General features: G+C 47.6%; 1 protein-coding gene across 2 annotated transcripts in view; it reads left to right on the top strand.

The window, feature by feature from the left end:
* The window catches only part of LOC140411147 (CSC1-like protein 2), a 187,572-nt gene that overhangs the window by 116,808 nt on the left and 49,498 nt on the right, over window positions 1–21,266 (top strand). For both annotated transcript variants that reach the window (XM_072500213.1, XM_072500214.1), the window contains exons 13-15: window positions 5,533–5,670; window positions 15,865–16,018; window positions 20,042–20,148. In XM_072500213.1, the coding sequence (XP_072356314.1) occupies window positions 5,533–5,670; window positions 15,865–16,018; window positions 20,042–20,148 (399 nt within the window). The remainder of the gene's footprint in view (window positions 1–5,532; window positions 5,671–15,864; window positions 16,019–20,041; window positions 20,149–21,266) is intronic.

The following is a 21,266-nucleotide window of genomic DNA, read 5'->3' as shown; positions in this document are numbered from 1 at the left end:
GGATTAATCTCCATCTGCCATCTCTCCGCCCAAGTCTCCAGACAATCTAAATCCTGCTGTATCCTCAGACAGTCCTCATCGCTATCCGCAATTCCACCAACCTTTGTGTCGTCTGCAAACTTACTAATCAGACCAGTTACATTTTCCTCCAAATCATTTATATATATTACAAAGAGCAAAGGTCCCAGCACTGATCCCTGTGGAACACCACTGGTCACAGCCCTCCAATGAGAAAAGCATCCCTCCATTGCTACCCTCTGCCTTCCAGTTCTGTATCCACCTTGCCAGTTCACCCCTGATCCCGTGTGACTTCACCTTTTGTACTAGTCTACCATGAGGGACCTTGTCAAAGGCCTTACTGAAGTCCATATAGACAACATCTACTGCCCTACCTGCATCAATCATCTTAGTGACCTCCTCGAAAAACTCTATCAAGTTAGTGAGACACGACCTTCCCTTCACAAAACCGTGCTGCCTCTCACTAATACGTCCATTTGCTTCCAAATGGGAGTAGATCCTGTCTCGAAGAATTCTCTCCAGTAATTTCCCTACCACTGAAGTAAGGCTCACCGGCCTGTAGTTCCCGGGATTATCCTTGCTACCCTTCTTAAACAGAGGAACAACATTGGCTATTCTCCAGTCCTCCGGGACATCCCCTGAAGACAGCGAGGATCCAAAGATTTCTGTCAAGGCCTCAGCAATTTCCTCTCCAGCCTCCTTCAGTATTCTGGGGTAGATCCCATCCGGCCCTGGGGACTTATCTACCTTAATATTTTTTAAGACACCCAACACCTCGTCTTTTTGGATCACAATGTGACCCAGGCTATCTACACCCCCTTCTCCAGACTCAACATCTACCAATTCCTTCTCTTTGGTGAATACTGATGTAAAGTATTCATTTAGTACCTCGCCCATTTCCTCTGGCTCCACACATAGATTCCCTTGCCTATCCTTCAGTGGGCCAACCCTTTCCCTGGCTACCCTCTTGCTTTTTATGTACGTGTAAAAAGCCTTGGGATTTTCCTTAACCCTATTTGCCAATGACTTTTCATGACCCCTTCTAGCCCTCCTGACTCCTTGCTTAAGTTCCTTCCTACTTTCCTTATATGCCACACAGGCTTCGTCTGTTCCCAGCCTTTTAGCCCTGACAAATGCCTCCTTTTTCTTTTTGACGAGGCCTACAATATCACTCGTCATCCAAGGTTCCCGAAAATTGCCGTATTTATCTTTCTTCCTCACAGGAACATGCCTGTCCTGTATTCCTTTCAACTGACACTTGAAAGCCTCCCACATGTCAGATGTTGATTTGCCCTCAAACATCCGCCCCTAATCTATGTTCTTCAGTTCCCGCCTAATATTGTTATAATTAGCCTTCCCCCAATTTAGCACATTCATCCTCGGACCACTCTTATCCTTGTCCACCAGTACTTTAAAACTTACTGAATTGTGGTCACTGTTACCGAAATGCTCCCCTACTGAAACATCTACCACCTGGCCGGGCTCATTCCCCAATACCAGGTCCAGTACCGCCCCTTCCCTAGTTGGACTGTTTACATATTGTTTTAAGAAGCCCTCCTGGATGCTCCTTACAAACTCCGCCCCGTCTAAGCCCCTGGCACTAAGTGAGTCCCAGTCAATATTGGGGAAGTTGAAGTCTCCCATCACCACAACCCTGTTGTTTTTACTCTTTTCCAAAATCTGTCTACCTATCTGCTCCTCCATCTCCCGCTGGCTGTTGGGAGGCCTGTAGTATACCCCCAACATTGTGACTGCACCCTTCTTATTCCTGATTTCTACCCATATAGCCTCACTGCCCTCGGAGGTGTCCTCTCGCAGTATAGCTGTGATATTCTCCCGAACAAGTAGCGCAACTCCGCCTCCCCTTTTACATCCCCCTCTATCCCGCCTGAAACATCTAAATCCTGGAACGTTTAGCTGCCAATCCTGCCCTTCCCTCAACCAGGTCTCTGTAATGGCAACAACATCATAGTTCCAAGTAGTAATCCAAGCTCTACGTTCATCTGCCTTACCCGTAATGCTCCTTGCATTAAAACATATGCACTTCAGGCCACCAGACCCGCTGTGTTCAGCAACTTCTCCCCGTCTGCTCTGCCTCAGAGGCACACTGTCCCTATTCCCTAGTTCTCCCTCAATGCTCTCACCTTCTGACCTATTGCTCCCGTGCCCACCCCCCTGCCATACTAGTTTAAACCCTCCCGTGTGACACTAGCAAACCTCGCGGCCAGGATATTTATGCCTCTCCGGTTTAGATGCAACCCGTCCATCTTATACAGGTCACACCTGCCCCGGAAGAGCTCCCAGTGGTCCAGATAACGGAAACCCTCCCTCCTACACCAGCTGTTTAGCCACGTGTTTGTCTGCTCTATCTTCCTATTTCTAGCCTCACTGGCACGTGGCACAGGGAGTAATCACGAGATTACAACCCTCGAGGTCCTGTCTTTTAACTTTCTGCCTAGCTCCCTGAACTCCTGCTGCAGGACCTCATGCCCCTTCCTGCCTATGTCGTTAGTACCAATATGTACAGCAACCTCTGCCTGTTTGCCCTCCCCCTTCAGGATTCCCTCTACCCGTTCGGAGACATCCTGGACCCTGGCACCAGGGAGGCAACATACCATCCTGGAGTCTCTTTCACGTCCACAGAAGCGCCTACCTGTGCCCCTGACTATAGAGTCCCCTATTACTATTACTCTTCTGCGCTTTGACCCTCCCTTCTGAACATCAGAGCCAGCCGTGGTGCCACTGCTCTGGCTGCTGCTGTTTTCCCCTGATAGGCTATCCCCCCCGACAGTATCCAAAGGGGTATATCTGTTCGAGAGGGGGACAACCACAGAGGATTCCTGCACTGACTGCCTGCCCTTTCTGGTGGTCACCCATTTCTCTGCCTGCACCTTGGGTGTGACCACATTTACATAACTGCGATCTATGACGCTTTCCGCCACCTGCATGCTCCTAAGTGCATCCAATTGCTGCTCCAACCGAACCATGCGGTCTGTGAGGAGCTGCAGTTGGGTGCACTTTCTGCAGATGAAGCCATCCGGGACGCTGGAAGCCTCCCGGACCTGCCACATCTCACAGTCAGAGCACAGCACCCCTCTAACTGACATTGCGTCAATTAATTAAAATTAAAATTTGTCTTTTTTTTTTAAATACTTTTTTTTAAAATTGCAAAGTTACTGTCAACTATCTGTTTCCTAGCACTAGATTTCTAATAGAAATGCGATAGCTAACTATAATATTCTCCGATCTCTGGCTTAGATATCCTCTAAATTATAATTAAGTTATTATGTTTAATTAGTTCCCAAATACTCGAATTTTTTTTTTTTTTAAATTTAGGTTAGAATCCCAACCAGCCACTCAGGTCACAGCTTTTCTGTGATGTCACTTCAGTTTCCCCCCGACACACACAATTTGAAAAAATGTATAAAAGTAAAAATCACTTACTTACCTGCTTACCTTCTGAGTGTCTGAGATGTTCTCAGGTTCTCTCGCTGACAGAGACTGCTCCTCCACCTCCGATCCTTGACCTGCACAATGCTAATAATATAATAATATAATATGGCACTTACCTTACACCAATGGGTCTTATTATTAGGTTAGAGGAGGAGGGCGGGTGGGAGACACTACACGTGTAGTGTCTCGGGTTTCCTCTCCACCAGAATTTATTGGTTGGGGGTGGGGGTGGGGGGGGGGGGGGGGTGGGGGGGGGGACTTGCCAGAGGTCCGCGGGTCGAACTTCCGGTTCCCGCCTTATATAAAAACAAATAAAACAGAAAAGAAGAACAGACACGGGACCAGGTAAGGCTTTTAAATACACTACTCACCTCCCAGAAGGCCCCTGCGCACCGCTGCCGCCGAAATCCAAAGGGCTGCTCCTGTAAAGGTAAGAGCTTTTAAACTCACTACCCACCTCCCAGAAGGCCCCTGCGCACCGCTGCCGCCGAAATCCAAAGGGCTGCTCCTGTAAAGGTAAGTGGTTTTAAAGTCGCTACTCACCTCCCAGAAGGCCCCTGCGCACCGCTGCCGCCGAAATCCAAAGGGCTGCTCCTGTAAAGGTAAGTGGTTTTAAAGTCGCAAGGAAGTACATTCTGCATCCTTGCCACCCTCAAGTGGTGTTCAACATGGAGGATTGACTCAATAGCAGAGGTTTCCTTGCCCATGTTTGACCTGAAGCTAGGAGACTTCATGGGGTCCAGAGTAGATGTTGAGAACTCCCAGGGCAACTTCCCCCCTCCTAGAACTAGGGAACACAGTTTAGAAAATAGGGGGTCACCCATTTAAGTCAATGGTAACTCCCACAGGGTGTTGATAACATGGGTTTCAGCGATGACAATGCCATTGAATATCAAAGTGTGATGGATAGATTCTCTCTTGTTGGAGATGGTCATGGTAAAAGATTTCATGGCACTATTTTGAAAACAAGCAGAGGAGCTTGTGTCCTGACCAATAATTATTCCTCAATCAACATTGTAAAAACAAGATCATTTGGCAATGATCACATTGTCATTTGTGGGAACTGTGAGCCCACTGTCTGCCACTTTATTACTCCATATTACTCCAGTGAATAAACTTCAAAAATACCTCTTTGGATGTAAAACACTTTGAGACATCTGGTCATACGGCAACATGCTATATAGAGGCGGGTGCAATTTTGTCTTTTAAAAAGCATTTAGACAGTTATATGGGTAAGATGGGTAATAGAGGGATATGGGCAATTGGGACTAGCTTAGAGGTAAAAACTGTGCGGCATGGACAAGTTGGGCCTGTTTTCATGCTGTAAACCTCGATGACTCTATATAAATGTAAATCTTTTGAGAGATGAAGCAGGAGGAAACATGTGGCGTAAAGGTTGGGTTTGTTGCCAATGCCGTGAACGCACGTTTCGAGTGTTTCATTCTGTTACGTCATTGCTAGCGGAATATGAAATTATTTGGAGAGGCTGGGCCACCTAGCAGCAGGAGTTCAGGCTGCGTTCACAGCTACGTCAGCCCGTACAAGCCAACAGGCCGAGGCCTCAAGAACACTCTGACCCCTTGCAGCAAAAGTCATTCGTCAACCTTAGCTCCTGTTTCACAGAGTCAATGTCAGCAGTCACTGTGATACGTGCAGATTGTGTCTTGTTATTTTCTTCGCTCCATTCCTCAAACTGCTAAGGCTGACTGGAGTAGCACGTCACCCTCGCCATCTTCCCCTCTGATATCACCCCAGCAAGTATCAGCCGACATAGTGAGGGGAAACAATTCAACATGAAAGCAGCAACGCTGTCCTCATTGACAATCATGCTGCCGGGCAGTGCGGTATGAAAATAATGTTAGATTGTGTCACGGGAAGATGTACACTGTGACTTCACTGGTTTCCTGCCCATGTGCGGATGGGTGTCGGTGGCCATCTTTTGTTGCCAGGACACACAGTGGGAGTAGAAACACCATTTTGGACCAACTGAGTTGAATGGCCTGCTGCTGTGCTGTAAATGTATTGCAATGCTGTGTAAAAGTGTGTGTTCTGTTTCTTTAGTGTCCTGAGAGATTTCAGCGCCATCAGGTGCAAGGGCTGTAATTATCGGTGGGAAACACAGCCTTCATCCATCAGCCAGCAACTCGGAGTTTCCAAGTGGAACGTGAAATATGCACCAGGTCCCAAGAATATTTACTGGTAACGTACAGCATCTCCAAAAAATGTTGTTTCATTTCCATAGTCTCTCCCGCAACCCTTACTACCCTGCCACACATCGAATCTGACCCAGCTCTTTCAAAGAGCAATCCAGTTAGTCCCACTCAATCACTCTTTCTCCATATTGCTGAAAGTTGTTGACCTTCAATTAATTATCCAATTTCCTTTTAATTGTTACAGTTAAATACGCCTCCATCACCCTATCAGGCAGTGCATTCCAAATCCTAAGCAGAATCACAGAATGGTTACTGTGGAGACGGAAGCAATGGCCGAGTGAGAATGTAACTGGACTAGGAACAAAGAACAAAGAAAAGTACAGCACAAGAACAGGCCCTTCGGCCCTCCAAGCCCGTGCCGACCATGCTGCCCGACTAAACTAAAATCTTCTACACTTCCTGGGTCCGTGTCCCTCTATTCCCATCCTATTCATGTATTTGTCAAGATGCCCCTTAAATGTCACTATCGTCCCTGCTTCCACCACCTCCTCTGGTCACGAGTTCCAGGCACCCACTACCCTCTGTGTAAAAAACTTGCCTCGTACATCTACTCTAAACCTTGCCCCCTCACCTTAAACCTATGCCCCCGAGTAATTGACCCCTTGACCCTGGGGAAAAGCCTCTGACTATCCACTCTGTCTATGCCCCTCAGAATTTTGTAGGCCTCTATCAGGTCACCCCTCAACCTCCGTCGTTCCAGTGAGAACAAACCGAGTTTATTCAGCCGCTCCTCATCACCCTCCATACCAGGCAACATCAGGGTAAATCTCTTCTGCACCCTCTCCAAAGCCTCCACATTCTTCTGGTAGTGTGGCGACCAGAATTGAACACTATACTCCAAGTGTGGCCTAACTAAGGAGGAATCCAAAGATCCAGGCTAACCCCACGACAGCAGCTGGTGGAGTTTAAATTCAACCAACAAATTAAAAGCTGGGCAGCACGGTGGCGCAGTGGGTTAGCCCTGCTGCCTCACGGCGCCGAGGTCCCAGGTTCAATCCCGGCTCTGGGTCACTGTCCGTGTGGAGTTTGCACATTCTCCCCGTGTTTGGATGGGTTTCGCCCCCACAGCCCAAAAGATGTGCAGGCTAGGTGGATTGGCCACGCTAAATTGCCCCATAATTGGAAAAAATTAATAGGGTACTCTAGATTTATTTAAAAAAACAAATGAAAAGCTAGTCCCAGTCATGTCCTGACCCATTGACCAGAAATTGAACTGGACTAGCCATATAAATACTATAGCTACACGAGCAGGTTAGAGGCTGTAAATTCTGCAGTGAGTGACTCGCCTCCTGAATCCCCACATCTTCGAGGCACAACTCAGGTGTGTGATGTAACACGAGAAACTCAACACCATTGAGGACACAGCAGTCCGCTTTTAACTCCCTCCAAACATTTACTCCCTCCTCTACCGACGCACAGTGGCAACCGTGTGTACCGTCTACAAGATGTATTGCAGCAACTCACCAAGGTTCCTCTGACACGCCTTGTTATACCTGTGACCGCTACCAACTAGAAGGACAAGGGCAGCAAACACCTGGTAACACCACCACCTGCAGGTTCCCCTCAGCCACACACCATCCTGACATGAACTATAAAACCTGTTCCTTCCTAACAACATTGTACTTCCACTCGATGAACAGCAGCAGTTCAAGAGGTGGTGTAGTGGTATTGTCACTGGACTAGCGATCTAGGGGGACCCGGGTTCAAGGGGCCAATTAGGGATGGGCAATAAATGATGCCCACACCCCATGAATGAATATTTAAAAATAAAAAGATGGAGACACTCCTCCTTCTCGAGGGCAATTTGGAATGGGGAACTCATGCCTGCATAACCAGTGACATCCACACCCCATGAAGGAATTAAAATGATTTATTGCCTTTTCCTGACCCTGCCCCCAGCCCACTCTTGCAGGCTCTGCATTCTAGATCCTAACTGCTTGCTGCAATAAAGTGCTTTTCATCGCGTCGCCCTTTAGCGGAAATCAGTGCTCTCTGCTTCTCAATCCTTCCAATAAGAGGAACAGTTCCTCCCTGTCTACTCTATCCAAAATCTTCATGATTTTGAATACCTCTATCAAATCTCCAATCTTTGCGTCTCCAAGAGGAGCACGGTAGCATTGTGGATAGCACAATTGCTTCACAGCTCCAGGGTCCCAGGTTCGATTCCCGGCTTGGGTCACTGTCTGTGCGGAGTCTGCACATCCTCCCCGTGTGTGCGTGTGTTTCGTCCGGGTGCTCCAGTTTCCTCCCACAGTCCAAAGATGTGCAGGTGGATTGGCCATGATAAATTGCCCTTAGTGTCCAAAATTGCCCTTAGTGTTGGGTGGGGTTACTGGGTTATGGGGCTAGGGTGGAGGTGTTGACCTTGGGTAGGGTGCTCTTTCCAAGAGCCGGTGCAGACTCGATGGGCCGAATGGCCTCCTTCTGCACTGTAAATTCTATGATAAAGGAACACTGCTAACTTATAGTCAGTGTCATATAGCACAGAAACAGGCCCTTCGGCCCACCATGTCTATGCAGACAATCAAATACCGATCTATACTAATCCCATTGACCAGCACTTTGTCCCTAGCCGACTATGCCGTGGTGGTTGAAGTACTGGTCCAGATGCTTCTTACGTGTTGCGAGAGTATCTGCCCCCACTTACCCCTCACCTTAAACCTCTGGTCTTTCTACCTCATCTGTTTGTATACCTCATTCAGATCTCTCCTAAACCTCTTCTGCTCCAGGGAAAACAAACCCAGCCTATCCAGTCTTTCCTCATAGCTGAAACCTTCCATCCCAGGCAACATCCTGGTGAATCTCCTCTGCACCCCCTCCAATCCAATCACATCTTCTGATGGTGCGGCGACCAGAACGGCACACGACATTCCAACTGTGGCCTAACCAATGTTTTATAAAGTTGTACCAAGACCTCCCTGCTCCTATATTCTTTTTTTTCTTTTTTATATAAATTTAGAGTACCCAATTATTTTTTCCAATTAAGGGGCAATTTAGCGTGGCTAATCCACCTACCCTTGCACATCTATGAGTTGTGAGGGTGAATCCCACGCAGACACAGGGAGAACGTGCAAACTCCACACGGACAGTGACCCAGGGCTGGGATTCGAACCCAGGTCCTCAGCGCAGGAGGCAGCAATGCTAACCACTGTGCCACCGTGCTGCCCCTTTGCTCCTATATTCTATGCCCCGGCACATGAAAGCAAGCATTCCGTATACCGCCGTCACCACCCTATCTACTTGTGCTGCCACCTTCAGGGATACATGGACTTGTACACCAAGGCCCCTTTGTTCATCAGTACTCCCTAGGGACCTACCTTTAATTGTGTATATCCTACCCTTATTAGACCTCCCAAGATGCACCACCTCAGACTTATCAGGATTAAATTCCATCTGCCATTACTCTGCCCAATTTACCAGCTGATCAATATCAGTCTGTAGCCTAAGTCTATCGTCATTAACAACAGCAACAATTTTTGCGTCATCAGCAAACTTACTAATTATAACTTTTACATTTACATCCAAGTTGTTAATATAAGTATCAAACAGCAAGGGACCCAGCAATGATCCTTGCAGTACACCGCTGGTCCCAGGCTTCCAATCACAAAAGTAACCCTCCACCATCACCCGTTGTCAATTTTGGATCCAGTTTGCCAACTTGCTTTCGATGCCATGAGTTCTAGATCGCCCATCCATGTGGCACCTTGACAAAGGCCTGACTGAAGTCTATGTAAACCACATCGACTGCGCTTCCTTCATTAATATATTTAGTTACCGTTTCAAAAAACGCAATTAAATTATTTAGATAAGATCTCCCACCAACACATCCGTGCTGACTATCCCTGATCAATCCTTGCCTTTCCAAGAGTTGATTAATCCTGTCCCTCAGAATTGTTTCCAACAATTTCCCTACCACTACGTTAGACTAACTGGCCTGCAATTACCTGCTATATTCCTGCTGCCCTTCTTGAATAAAAGTACAATAGCTATCCTCCAGTCATTCGGCACTTCACCTGTGGCCAGCCAAGATTGTAATATCTCCTCCCTTGCCTCCCATAGCAGCCTGGGCTACATCTCATCAGGCCTTGGGGTTTATGCACCTATATGCCCGTTAAAACATCTAACACCTCATCTTTATTAATCTTAACCTGCTCCAGAACTTCACCGTCCCAACTGAAATCTCTAGCTACCTGTGAATAGCGATGAAAAATATTCATTTAAGATCTCGCCCACGTCCTCTGCTCCATGCTCAGATTGGGCATCACTCGTTATCTGGTCATCCTCTTTCATTTAATATACTTATAACATGCCGTGGGGTTTTCATTAATCCCATCTGCGAATAGTATCTCTTTGCCCTATTAGTTTTATTTTGCACCCCACTACACTCTCGATACTCCTGAAGGGCCTCCCTAGTTTCTATACCTAACATGCTTCCTTCTTTTTCTTTATCAAACCGTCAATAGTCCTTGACATTCAGGGTTCCCTGGATTTACCACCTTTGCCCTCCACACTTAAAGGAACACGTTGGTCCTGAACTCTCTCTATATCACTTTTAAAAGACTCCCACTTTCCAAATGTAGGTTTACCTGCAAGTAGCTGCTCCCAGTCTATGTTTGCCAGATCCTGTGTAATCCCCAAATTCAGACACTTGTTTTCTGGACTATCCTTATTCCTTGCCAAAATGACTTTGAAACTTACAGAATTATGGTCACTATTTCCAAAATGTTCCCCCACTGACACTTTGACCATTTGCCCGGCTTCATGTCCCAGGATTAGGTCTAGCACTGCTCCATTCCCAGTAGGACTATGTACTGGAACAAAAAGCTCTCCTGGATATACTTTAAAAATTCCATCCCGTCTAATCCCTTCACACTAAGGCGATTCCAGTTAGTATTGGCCAAGTTGAAATCTCCTACTACTATAACCTTATTCCTCTCAAACCTCTTGTGGTTTGCCGACATATCTGCTCCTCTACTCTATCTCTCTCTGGCTGTCGGGAGGCCTTAGTATAATCCCAGCAAAGTGATCGTCCCTTTTTGGTTTGTAAGCTCCACTCATATGGCCTCATTTGAAGAGCCTTCGAAGATATCCATCCTCATTATCGCAGTGATGGTCTTTTATCAATAATGCAATGCCCCCTCCTCTCTTACATCCCTCCCCCCCATAACGTCCAAAAGTTCTAGAACTTGGAATGTTGAGTTGCCAGTTCTGCCCCTCTTTCAATTGTCTCAGTGATTGCAACAATATGATGTTTCCATGTGCTGATCAACGCTCTAAGTTCGTCTCCCTTACCAGATAGGCTCCTGGTATCAATAGATGCAATTTAACCATCCAATCCTCCCATGCCCATGTCTTCTCTGCCTGCTGGACTGATCTAATTTTCCTTCTATATTTGATTGAACCTCACATCTATTCTCATAGATTTTTTTACAGTGCAGAAGGAGGCCCTTGGAAAGAGCACCCCACCCAAGCCCACACCTCCACCCATCCCCATAATCCAGTAACCCCACCCAACACTAAGGGAAATTTTGGACACTAAGGGCAATTTATCATGGCCAATCCACCTAACATGCAAATCTTTGGACTGTGGGAGGAAACCGGAGCACCCGGAGGAAACCCACGCAGACACGGGGAGAACGTGCAGACTCCGCACAGATATTGACCCAAACCGGGAATCAAACCTGGGGCCTTGGAGCTGTGAAGCAATTGTGCTAACCATTATTCTGTGTCCCATCCCTCTGCTAAATTAGTTTAAAACCTCCCCACAAGGCCATTCCGGTTCAGGTCCAACCTGTCCAACTTGTTCTCCTACCCCAGAAACTGTCTCAATTACCAAAAATCTGAGGCTCTCCCTCTAGCCTTTAGCCACACATTCATCTGACCAATCTTTCTATTCCTATATTCAGTGGTGCGTGGCACTGGAAGTAATCCGGAGATTACAACTTTAGAAGAGGTCCTGCTCTTTAATCTACTACCCAACTCTCTTGATTCCTGTTGCAGGACCTTGTCCCTTTTTCTACCCATGTCCTTGGTACTGACGTGTACTACAACCACTGGCTGCTCACTCTCCCCCTTCAGAATGCCCTGCAGCCGCTCGGACACATTCCTGACCCTGGTATCAGGCAGGCAACATACCATTCGTAATTCGCCGCCACAGAAACGCCCATCAGCTCCCCTTATAATCGAGTCCTCGATCACTAAAACTCTCCTAGTCTTTTTCCTCCCCTGCTGTGCAGCAGAGCCAACTGTGGTGTCACAAACATGGCTATTGCTGCTTTTCTGAGAGGCCAACCCCCAACAGTATTCAACATGGTTTAGCTGTTTGAGAGGGGGTGACCACAGGGGCTCCTGCACTACTTGCCTACGCCTACTACTCTTCCTAGTAGTCACCCAACGCTTTTCTACCTGTGCAGCTATTGCTTGTGGTGTGACCAGTTCGCTAAACGTGCTATTCACCATGTCCTCAGCTTCACGGATGCTCCATAATGAGTCCATCTGCAGCCCCAGTCACGCAATGTGGTCATTTAGGAGCTGCAGCTGGACACACCTGTGACTAATGCGGGATTTTAGATATATTGGATGATAAACATTTGGCAATTTAATGGTTAAAACCTGGGTTAGAGTGTGTTTGACTGCAGTAGTCATGTTTATATAAAAACCTTGTTTTGCAAGACCAAAAAGCTTTAAGGAGCCAGAGGTGAAATTGACCATCGTAAAAGCCTGGGCTACTGCACTGTTGATTGACTACGGGGAGTCCCTGGGAGTTACTGTGTTGTCAGCCTGGTGAGCTCATTTGTTTTCAGCTTGGGGAGATGGTGTCATTGCTGGGTGGAGCCAAGGTATTCAGACATTTTGAGAAAGCTTTTGAGTTGAGTTCTGATCTGGCTACCCTTTAGACCATAAGTATAGTATTTTGCTCTCATATTGGGATAATAGTATTTAAAGCAGTGCAGACTTGTCGGAGGACAAGGAAGAAGCTGAAACAAACCAGTTGAAACAGCTTTTGAAGACATCCAGCCAGAGTCTGCAGGGATTCTAACAGGAGCCAAATCTGTTCTGGAAAGCAAGTATTACTGTTGGATTAGATTGGATTTGTTTATTGTCACAAGTACTGACGTACAGTAAAATGTATTTTTCTGTATGCAGCTCAACCAGATCATTTAGTATATGAAAAGAAAATACGTAATAGGACACTACAAAGTACGCAATGTAAATACATAGGCGCAGGCATTGGGTGAAGCATACAGGAATGTAGTACTAATCGGATTAGTTCATGGGCAGCATGGTAGCATAATGGTTAGCACTATGGCTTCACAGTGCCAGGGTAATTTGGACATTCTGAATTTTCCCTCTGTGTACCCGTGCAGGCACGGAATGTGGCAACTAGGGGCTTTTCACAGTAACTTCATTGAAGTGTTAATGTAAGCCTACTTGTGACAATATTGTTTACTATTATTATAAGGGGGTCATTTAGGAGTCTGGTAACAGCGGGTAGAAGCTGTTTTTGAGTCTGTTTGTGCGTGTTCTCAAACTTCTGTATCTCCTGCCCGATGGAAGAAGTTGGAAGAGTGAGTAAGCCGGGTGGGAGGGGTCTTTGATTATGCTGCCTGCTTTCTCCAGGCAGTGGGAATGTAGATAGAGTCAATGGATGGGAGGCAGTTTCGTGTGAAGGATGTACGCCCTGCTCCTACTGGTGTGCTTTGAAAACCACCCTCTCAACCTTGTCCTGCCACCATCAATGATTTATGCATGTAAACACCAAGACACTCTGGTCCTTCACCCTCTTTAGTTTACATTGTTTCTCTACATTCTTTCTACCAAAATTAATCACTTCACACTTCTCTGCATTAAATTACATCTACTACTTGTCCACCCATTCCACTCTGTCTATGTCCTTTTGAGGTTCTACACTATCCAAGGTTTGTATATCTGTGAATTTTGAAATTGTACCTTTGCTCTAAGGTCTAGGTGATTAATATATATCAGGAAGAGTAGGGATCCAGGGCAGCACGGTGGCGCAGTAGTTAGCCCTGCTGCCTCATGTCGCCGAGGTACCAGGTTCGATCCCAGCTCTGGGTCACTGTCCGTGTGGAGTTTGCACATTCTCCTCGTGTTTGCGTGGGTTTCACCCACACAACCCAAAGATGTGCAGCGTAGGTGGATTGGTCACACTAAATTGCCCCTTAATTGAAAAAAAAAAATGAATTGGGTATGCTAAATTTATTTTAAAAAAAGGAAGAGCAGGTTTGATCCCTGGGGAACCCCACAATAAATATTTTTACAGTCCGATAAAAAGCTCGACACCAGTTCTATCACTCAGCCAATTTTGTGTCTGTTTGCTACCATCCCTTTCATTCCAAGTGCTCAAACTTTGCTCACAAGTCTGTTGTGTGGCACTTCTTGAAATGCCTTTGGAAAGTCCTTGTACATCACATCAACAGTATTACCCTCATTAACCCTCTCTGCTACCGCATCAACTAGTTCAACACCATTTTCCCTTAATTTAGCTGGCTTTCTTTAATTTACCCGCATTTGCCCAAGGGACTATTAAATTTGTCCCAAAGTATCGTTTTTAAAAGTTTCCCTCCCACTGAATTTAAACTAACTGGTGTGTAGTTGCTGGGCTGCTCTCTACACCCCCATTTTTTTTTGAAGGGTATAACATTTACAATTCTCCCGACCTGTGGCACCACCTCCCAGTCGAAGGAAGATTGGATCTGTCCAGTGGCTCCATAGTTTCTAGTCCCATTTTCTTGAGTATCCTTGGATGCATCTCTGCTGGTCCTGTTGCCTCAACATTAAGTCGAGACAGCTTATCCAATACTTCTTCGGTAACTTAGTGTCTGAACCACCTCACCAAGGGTGGCACGTGGCGCAGTGGTTAGCACTGGGACTGCGGCGCTGAGGACCCGGGTTCGAAACCCGGCCCTGGGTCACTTTCCGTGTGGAGTTTGCACATTAATACATAGAACATACAGTGCAGAAGGAGGCCATTCGGCCCATCGAGTCTGCACCAACCCCCTTAAGCCCTCACTTCCACCCTATCCCGGTAACCGAATAACCCCTCCTAACCATTTTGGGCACTAAGGGCAATTTGGCATGGCCAATCCACCTAACCTGCAAGTCTTTGGACTGTGGGAGGAAACCGGAGCACTCGGAGGAAACCCACGCAGACATGGGGAGAACGTGCAGACTCCGCACAGGCAGTGACACAGCGGGGAATCGGACCCGGGTTCCTGGCGGTGTGAAGCAACAGTGCTAACCATGGTGCTACCAGGTTTCTCCCCATTCTCCCCATGCTTGCGTGGGTTTCACCCCCACAACACAAAGATGTGCAGGTGAGATGGATTGGCCATGCTAAATTGCCACTTAACCGGAAGACAAATAATTGGGTACTCGAAATTTATAAAACAAAAAGAAAAAAAAATAAACCACCTCGCCTCCTCTTTCATACGACCTGGACAACAATATCTCCTTTGTTAAAGTCAGATGCAAAGTATTCATTCAATACATTAGCCATACCCCCAAGCATGAATCCCCTTTCTGGTCCCTAAATGGCTCCATTATTGCTCTTACCACCCTTTCACTATTTATATGCCTGTAGAAGTCATTTTGACTCTCTTTAATGCTGTCAAGTCTATTTTCATAGTTCTCTTTGTTCTCTTATTTCCAATTCCCATCTGAACCATCTATATTAAAAAATATATCCTCATGTTGCTTCACTTCTTTGTCACTCACCACAAACTGATGTTTTACGGTTACTGACCCTTCAAGCATTGGAGCTGATTCGCTTAATTTGCAAACAGCTGGGTACAGCAGTTTAGCGGTTATATTCATAGTCACGTAATCCAGTGACCTGGACTAATGATCTAGATTGGAGACAGGGATTGGAGACAAATCCCACCAGGGTAGCTAAGGGATTATAATTCAAGATTAGTTAAACAGCTCTGGAATAAATTATTATTCGTGATGGGACCCACATAACTATTGAATGGTGTATGACTCAGCTTTGCGAGAATGTGAGCGAGGAGTGTGGGCAGGATATTTCAGCTACTGATTAGGAGGGAGAAGTTGTGGATGTGGATGGGAAGCTGCGTAGATTTTGGTGGACTTTGGGCTATGCTGTGTGTTCACTGGGACCCTTGTTCTTAACATTATGCTTTCTCTTGTTCATCAACAGGGAGAATATCTCTGTCCAGGGAATTCGCTGGTGGAGTCGCTGCATCTTAATAAACTTTCTACTGTTCATTTTGCTGTTTTTCCTCACCACTCCATCGATTGTGTTGTCCACCATGGACAAGTTCAATGTCACCCAGCCCATCCGTTACCTCAACGTAAGTAAGGCTGCTCTTCTCTCTCGTTAATTCCCCTCCAGTTACTGGGTACCCCGTTAATGAACAAAGAACAAAGAACAAAGAAAAGTGCAGCACAGGAGCAGGCCCTTCGGTCCTCCAAGCCCGTGCCAACCATGCTGCCTGACTAAACTACAATCTTCTACACTTCCTGGGTCCGTATCCCTCTATTCCCATCCTATTCATGTATTTGTCAAGATGCCCCTTAAATGTCCCTATCGTCCCTGCTTCCACCACCTCCTCCGGTCGCGAGTTCCAGGCACCCACTACCCTCTGTGTAAAAAACCTGCCTCGTAGATCTACTGTGAATCTTGCCCCTCGCACCTTAAACCTATGCCCCCTAGTAATTGACCCCTCTACCCTGGGGAAAAGCCTCTGACTATCCACTCTGTCTATGCCCCTCATAATTTTGTAGACCTCTATCAGGTCGCCCCTAAACCTCTGTCATTCCAGTGAGAACAAACCGAGTTTATTCAACCGCTTCTCATAGCTAATGCCCTCCATACCAGGCAACATTCTGGTAAATCTCTTCTGCACCCTCTCTAAAGCCTCCACATCCTTCTGGTAATGTTGCGACCAAAATTGAACACTATACTCCAAGTGTGGCCTCACTAAGGTTCTATACAGCTGCAACATGACTTGCCAATTCTTATACTCAATGCCCCCGCCAATGAAGGCAAGCATGCCGTATGCCTTCTTGACTACCTTCTCCACCTGTGTTGCACCTTTCAGTGACCTGTGGACCTGAACACCTAGATCTCTCTGACTTTCAATACTCTTGAGGGTTCCACCATTCACTGTATATTCCCTACCTGCATTAGACCTTCCAAAATGCATTACCTCACATTTGTCCGGATAAACGCCATCTGCCATCTCTCCGCCCAAGTCTCCAAACGATCTAAATCCTGCTGTATCCTCTGACAGTCCTCATCGTTATCCGCAATTCCACCAACCTTTGTGTCGTCTGCAAACTTACTAATCAGACCAGTTACACATTCCTCCAAATCATTTATATATACTACAAACAGCAAAGGTCCCAGCACTGATGCCTGCGGAACACCACTAGTCACAGCCCTCCAATTAGAAAAGCATCCTTCCATTGCTACTCTCTGCCTTGTCTGTATCCACCTTGCCAGCTCACCCCTGATCCCGTGTGACTTCACCTTTTATACTAGTCTACCATGAGGGACCTTGTCAAAGGCCTTACTGAAGTCCATATAGACAATATCCACTGCCCTACCTGCATCAATCATCTTTGTGACCTCTTCGAAAAACTCTATCAAGTTAGTGAGACACAACCTCCCCTTCACAAAACCATGCTGCCTCTCACTAATATGTCCATTTGCTTCCAAATGGGAGTAGATCCTGTCTCGAAGAATTTTCTCCAGTAATTTCCCTACCACTGAAGTAAGGCTCACTGGCCTGTAGTTCCCTGGATTATCCTTGCTACCCTTCTTAAACAGAGGAACAACATTGGCTATTCTCCAGTCCTCCGGGACATCACCTGAAGACAGTGAAGATCCAAAGATTTCTGTCAAGGCCTCAGCAATTTCCTCTCTAGCCTCCTTCAGTATTCTGGGGTAGATCCCATCAGGCCCTGGGGAATTATCTACCTTAATATTTTTCAAGACGCCCAACACCTCGTATTTTTGGATCTCAATGTGACCCAGGCTATCTACACACCCTTCTCCAGACTCAACATCTACCAATTCCTTCTCTTTGGTGAATACTGATGCAAAGTATTCATTTAGTACCTCGCCCATTTCCTCTGGCTCCACACATAGATTCCCTTGCCTATCCTTCAGTGGGCCAACGCTTTCCCTGGCTACCCTCTTGCTTTTTATGTACGTGTAAAAAGCCTTGGGATTTTCCTTAACCCTATTTGCCAATGACTTTTCGTGACCCCTTCTAGCCCTCCTGACTCCTTGCTTAAGTTCCTTCCTACTTTCCTTATATTCCACACAGGCTTCGTCTGTTCCCAGCCTTTTAGCCCTGACAAATACCTCCTTTTTTTTTTTGACGAGGCCTACAATATCTCTCGTTATCCAAGGTTCCCGAAAATTGCCGTATTTATCCTTCTTCCTCACAGGAACATGCCGGTCCTGAATTCCTTTCAACTGACAGTTGAAAGCCTCCCACATGCCAGACGTTGAGTTATCCTCAAACATCCGCCCTCAATCTAGGTTCTTCAGTTCCCGCCTAATATTGTCATAATTAGCCTTCCCCCAATTTAGCCCATTCACCCTAGGACCGCTCTTATCCTTGTCCGCCAGCATTTAAAACTTACTGAATTGTGGTCACTGTTCCCGAAATGCTCCCCTACTGAATCTTCCACCATCTGGCCAGGCTATTCCCCAATACCAGGTCCAGTACAGCCCCTTCCCTAGTTGGACTGTCTACATATTGTTTTAAGAAGCCCTCCTGGATGCTCCTTACAAACTCTGCCCCGTCTAAGCCCCTGACACTAAGTGAGTCCCAGTCAATATTTGGGAAAATGTTGCCATCACAACAACCCTGTTGTTTTTACTCTTTTCCAAAATCTGTCTACCTATCTGCTCCTCTATCTCCCGTTGGTTGTTGGGAGGCCTGTAGTAAACCCCCAACATTGTGACTGCACCCTTCTTATTCCTGATCTCTACCCACATAGCCTCACTGCCCTCTGAGGTGTCCTCCCGTAGTACAGCTGTGATATTCTCCCTAACCAGTAGCGCAACTCCACCACCCGTTTTACATCCCCCTCTATCCCGCCTGAAACATCTAAATTCTGGAACGTTTAGCTGCCAATCCTGCCCTTCCCTCAACCAGGTCTCTGTAATGGCAACAACATCATAGTTCCAAGTACTAATCCAAGCTCTAAGTTCATCTGCCTTACCCGTAATACTTCTTGCATTAAAACATATGCACTTCAGGCCACCAGACCCGCTGTGTTCAGCAACTTCTCCCTGTCTGCTCTGCCTCAGAGCCACACTGTCCGTATTCCCTAGTTCTCCCTCAATGCTCTCACCTTCTGACCTATTGCTCCCGTGCCCACCCCCCTGCCATACTAGTTTAAACCCTCCCGTGTGACACTAGCAAACCTCGCGGCCAGGATATTTATGCCTCTTCAGTTTAGATGCAACCCGTCCTTATATAGGTCACACCTGCCCCGGAAGAGCTCCCAGTGATCCAGATAACGGAAACCCTCCCTCCTCCACCAGCTGCTGAGCCACGTGTTTAGCTGCTCTATCTTCCTATTTCTAGCCTCACTGGCACGTGGCACAGGGAGTAATCCCGAGATTACAACCCTCGAGGTCCTGTCTTTTAACTTTCTGCCTAGCTCCCTGAACTCCTGCTGCAGGACCTCATGCCCCTTCCTGCCTATGTCATTAGTACCAATATGTACAACGACCTCTGCCTGTTTGCCCTCCCCCTTCAGGATGCCCTCTACCTGTTCGGAGACATCCTGGACCCTGGCACCAGGGAGGCAACATACCATCGTGGAGTCTCTTTCACGTCCACAGAAGTGCCTATCTGTGCCCCTGACTATAGAGTCCCCTATGACTATTGCTCTTCTGCGCTTTGACCCTCCCTTCTGAACATCAGAGCCAGCCGTGGAGAGATATCCCAACTGAAACCCATGCGGTTTCCATCATATATACTTTAGAGCTGGAGTTACTGGTTGGTGGAAATCACCTTTATAACCATTCCCGATATATTCTGATGCTGCCTTATTTAGGGTCAGCTACCCCTCCTTAGCCTCAGGTTTGAGTCTCCTACTCTGTTGGGATCAGTGTCACAGTGAGCCATCCGGGGAGCCTTCTCTTTGTGCTGTTCCAGATTGCAACACCAGAATCCCTCGTCAACCGGATTCAAGCTCCAACATAGCTTCCCAGTAATGGGATTTGAACAGCCCACCTTCTGGCCCTGGAGGTAAATGCTCTCTTACCTGTGCCTCCAAGCTGTTTCCACTTTGCGACAAATAACAGTTACCTGTCTCACTTACCTTTTCATTGCTTTTAAATGCAGAATCCTATCATCAGCCAGTTCTTCCCCACACTTCTGCTGTGGGCCTTCTCGGCACTCCTGCCCACGATCGTGTACTATTCAACCTATTTTGAGGGTCACTGGACTAGGTAGGAAATCTGTAATCATGTATATATGTAAGAATTCCTTTCCTTTTCAATATATTTCTCTTGTTGCTAATCTTAAGTAAAAAACACTAATTTAAATGTTTCCCCGACTTCAGGGGATCGCCGGGGGCTGGCGTGAATCCCGCCCCTGCCGGTTGCCGAATTCTCCGGCACCGGATATTCGGCGGGGGTGGGAATCGCGCCGCGCCGGTTGGCGGCCCCCCCCCCCCCCCCCCCCCCCCCCCCCCCCCCCCGGTGATTCTCCGGCCCGTGATGGGCCGAAGTCCCGCTGCTGGAATGCCTGTCCCGCCGGCGAGAATCAAACCACCTCTCTTACCGGCGGGACAAGGTGGCGCGGGCGGGCTCCGGGGTCCTGGGGGGGGCGCGGGGCGATCTGGCCCTGGGGGGGCGCCCCCACGGTGGCCTGGCCCGCGATCGGGCCCACCGATCCGCGGGCGGGCCTGTGCCCTGGGGGCACTCTTTTCCTTCCGCCTTCGCCATGGTCTCCACTATGGCGGAGGCGGAAGAGACCCCCCCCCCACTGCGCATGCACGGGGATGCCGTGAGCGGCCGCTGACGCTTCCGCGCATGCACCGCACGGCAAAGTCATTTCCACGCCAGCTGGCGGGTCACCAAAGGCCTTTCCCGCCAGCTGGAGGGGCGGAAATCAGTCCGGCGCGGGCCTAGCCCCTCAAGGTGAGGGCTCGGCCCCTCAAGATGCGGAAAATTCCGCACCTTTGGGGCGGCTCGATGCCGGACTGATTCGCGCCATTTTTGGCGCCGGTCGGCGGACATCGCGCCGATTACGGAGAATCCCGCCCCAGTTCCCCCATGCCTTGCTCTCCTAAAGGTGTTGACATGCTGCTGAGGGTGGGATTCATGATTAGCAATCCAACCAGGGCACATTTGGTCTTGGACAGGAGCAACACACTTCAGTATCTATAGGAAAAGACCCTCGGGTCCACCCAGTCTGTCTCACACAATCTTAATATTAGTGCAACCCGATACAGGGGGATGGGAACCAGAGATACGGATCAGAGGGTAGGGCAGCTGTTGAACAGACAGAAATAGTCTGCAGCGAGTCTGTGAGGAAAGATAGACAGTTGATAGGGCAAAGTTGC

Source organism: Scyliorhinus torazame, chromosome 4 (genome assembly GCF_047496885.1).
Source record: "Scyliorhinus torazame isolate Kashiwa2021f chromosome 4, sScyTor2.1, whole genome shotgun sequence".
NCBI lineage: Eukaryota > Metazoa > Chordata > Chondrichthyes > Carcharhiniformes > Scyliorhinidae > Scyliorhinus > Scyliorhinus torazame.
This window is presented reverse-complemented; position numbering and strand designations above follow the sequence as displayed.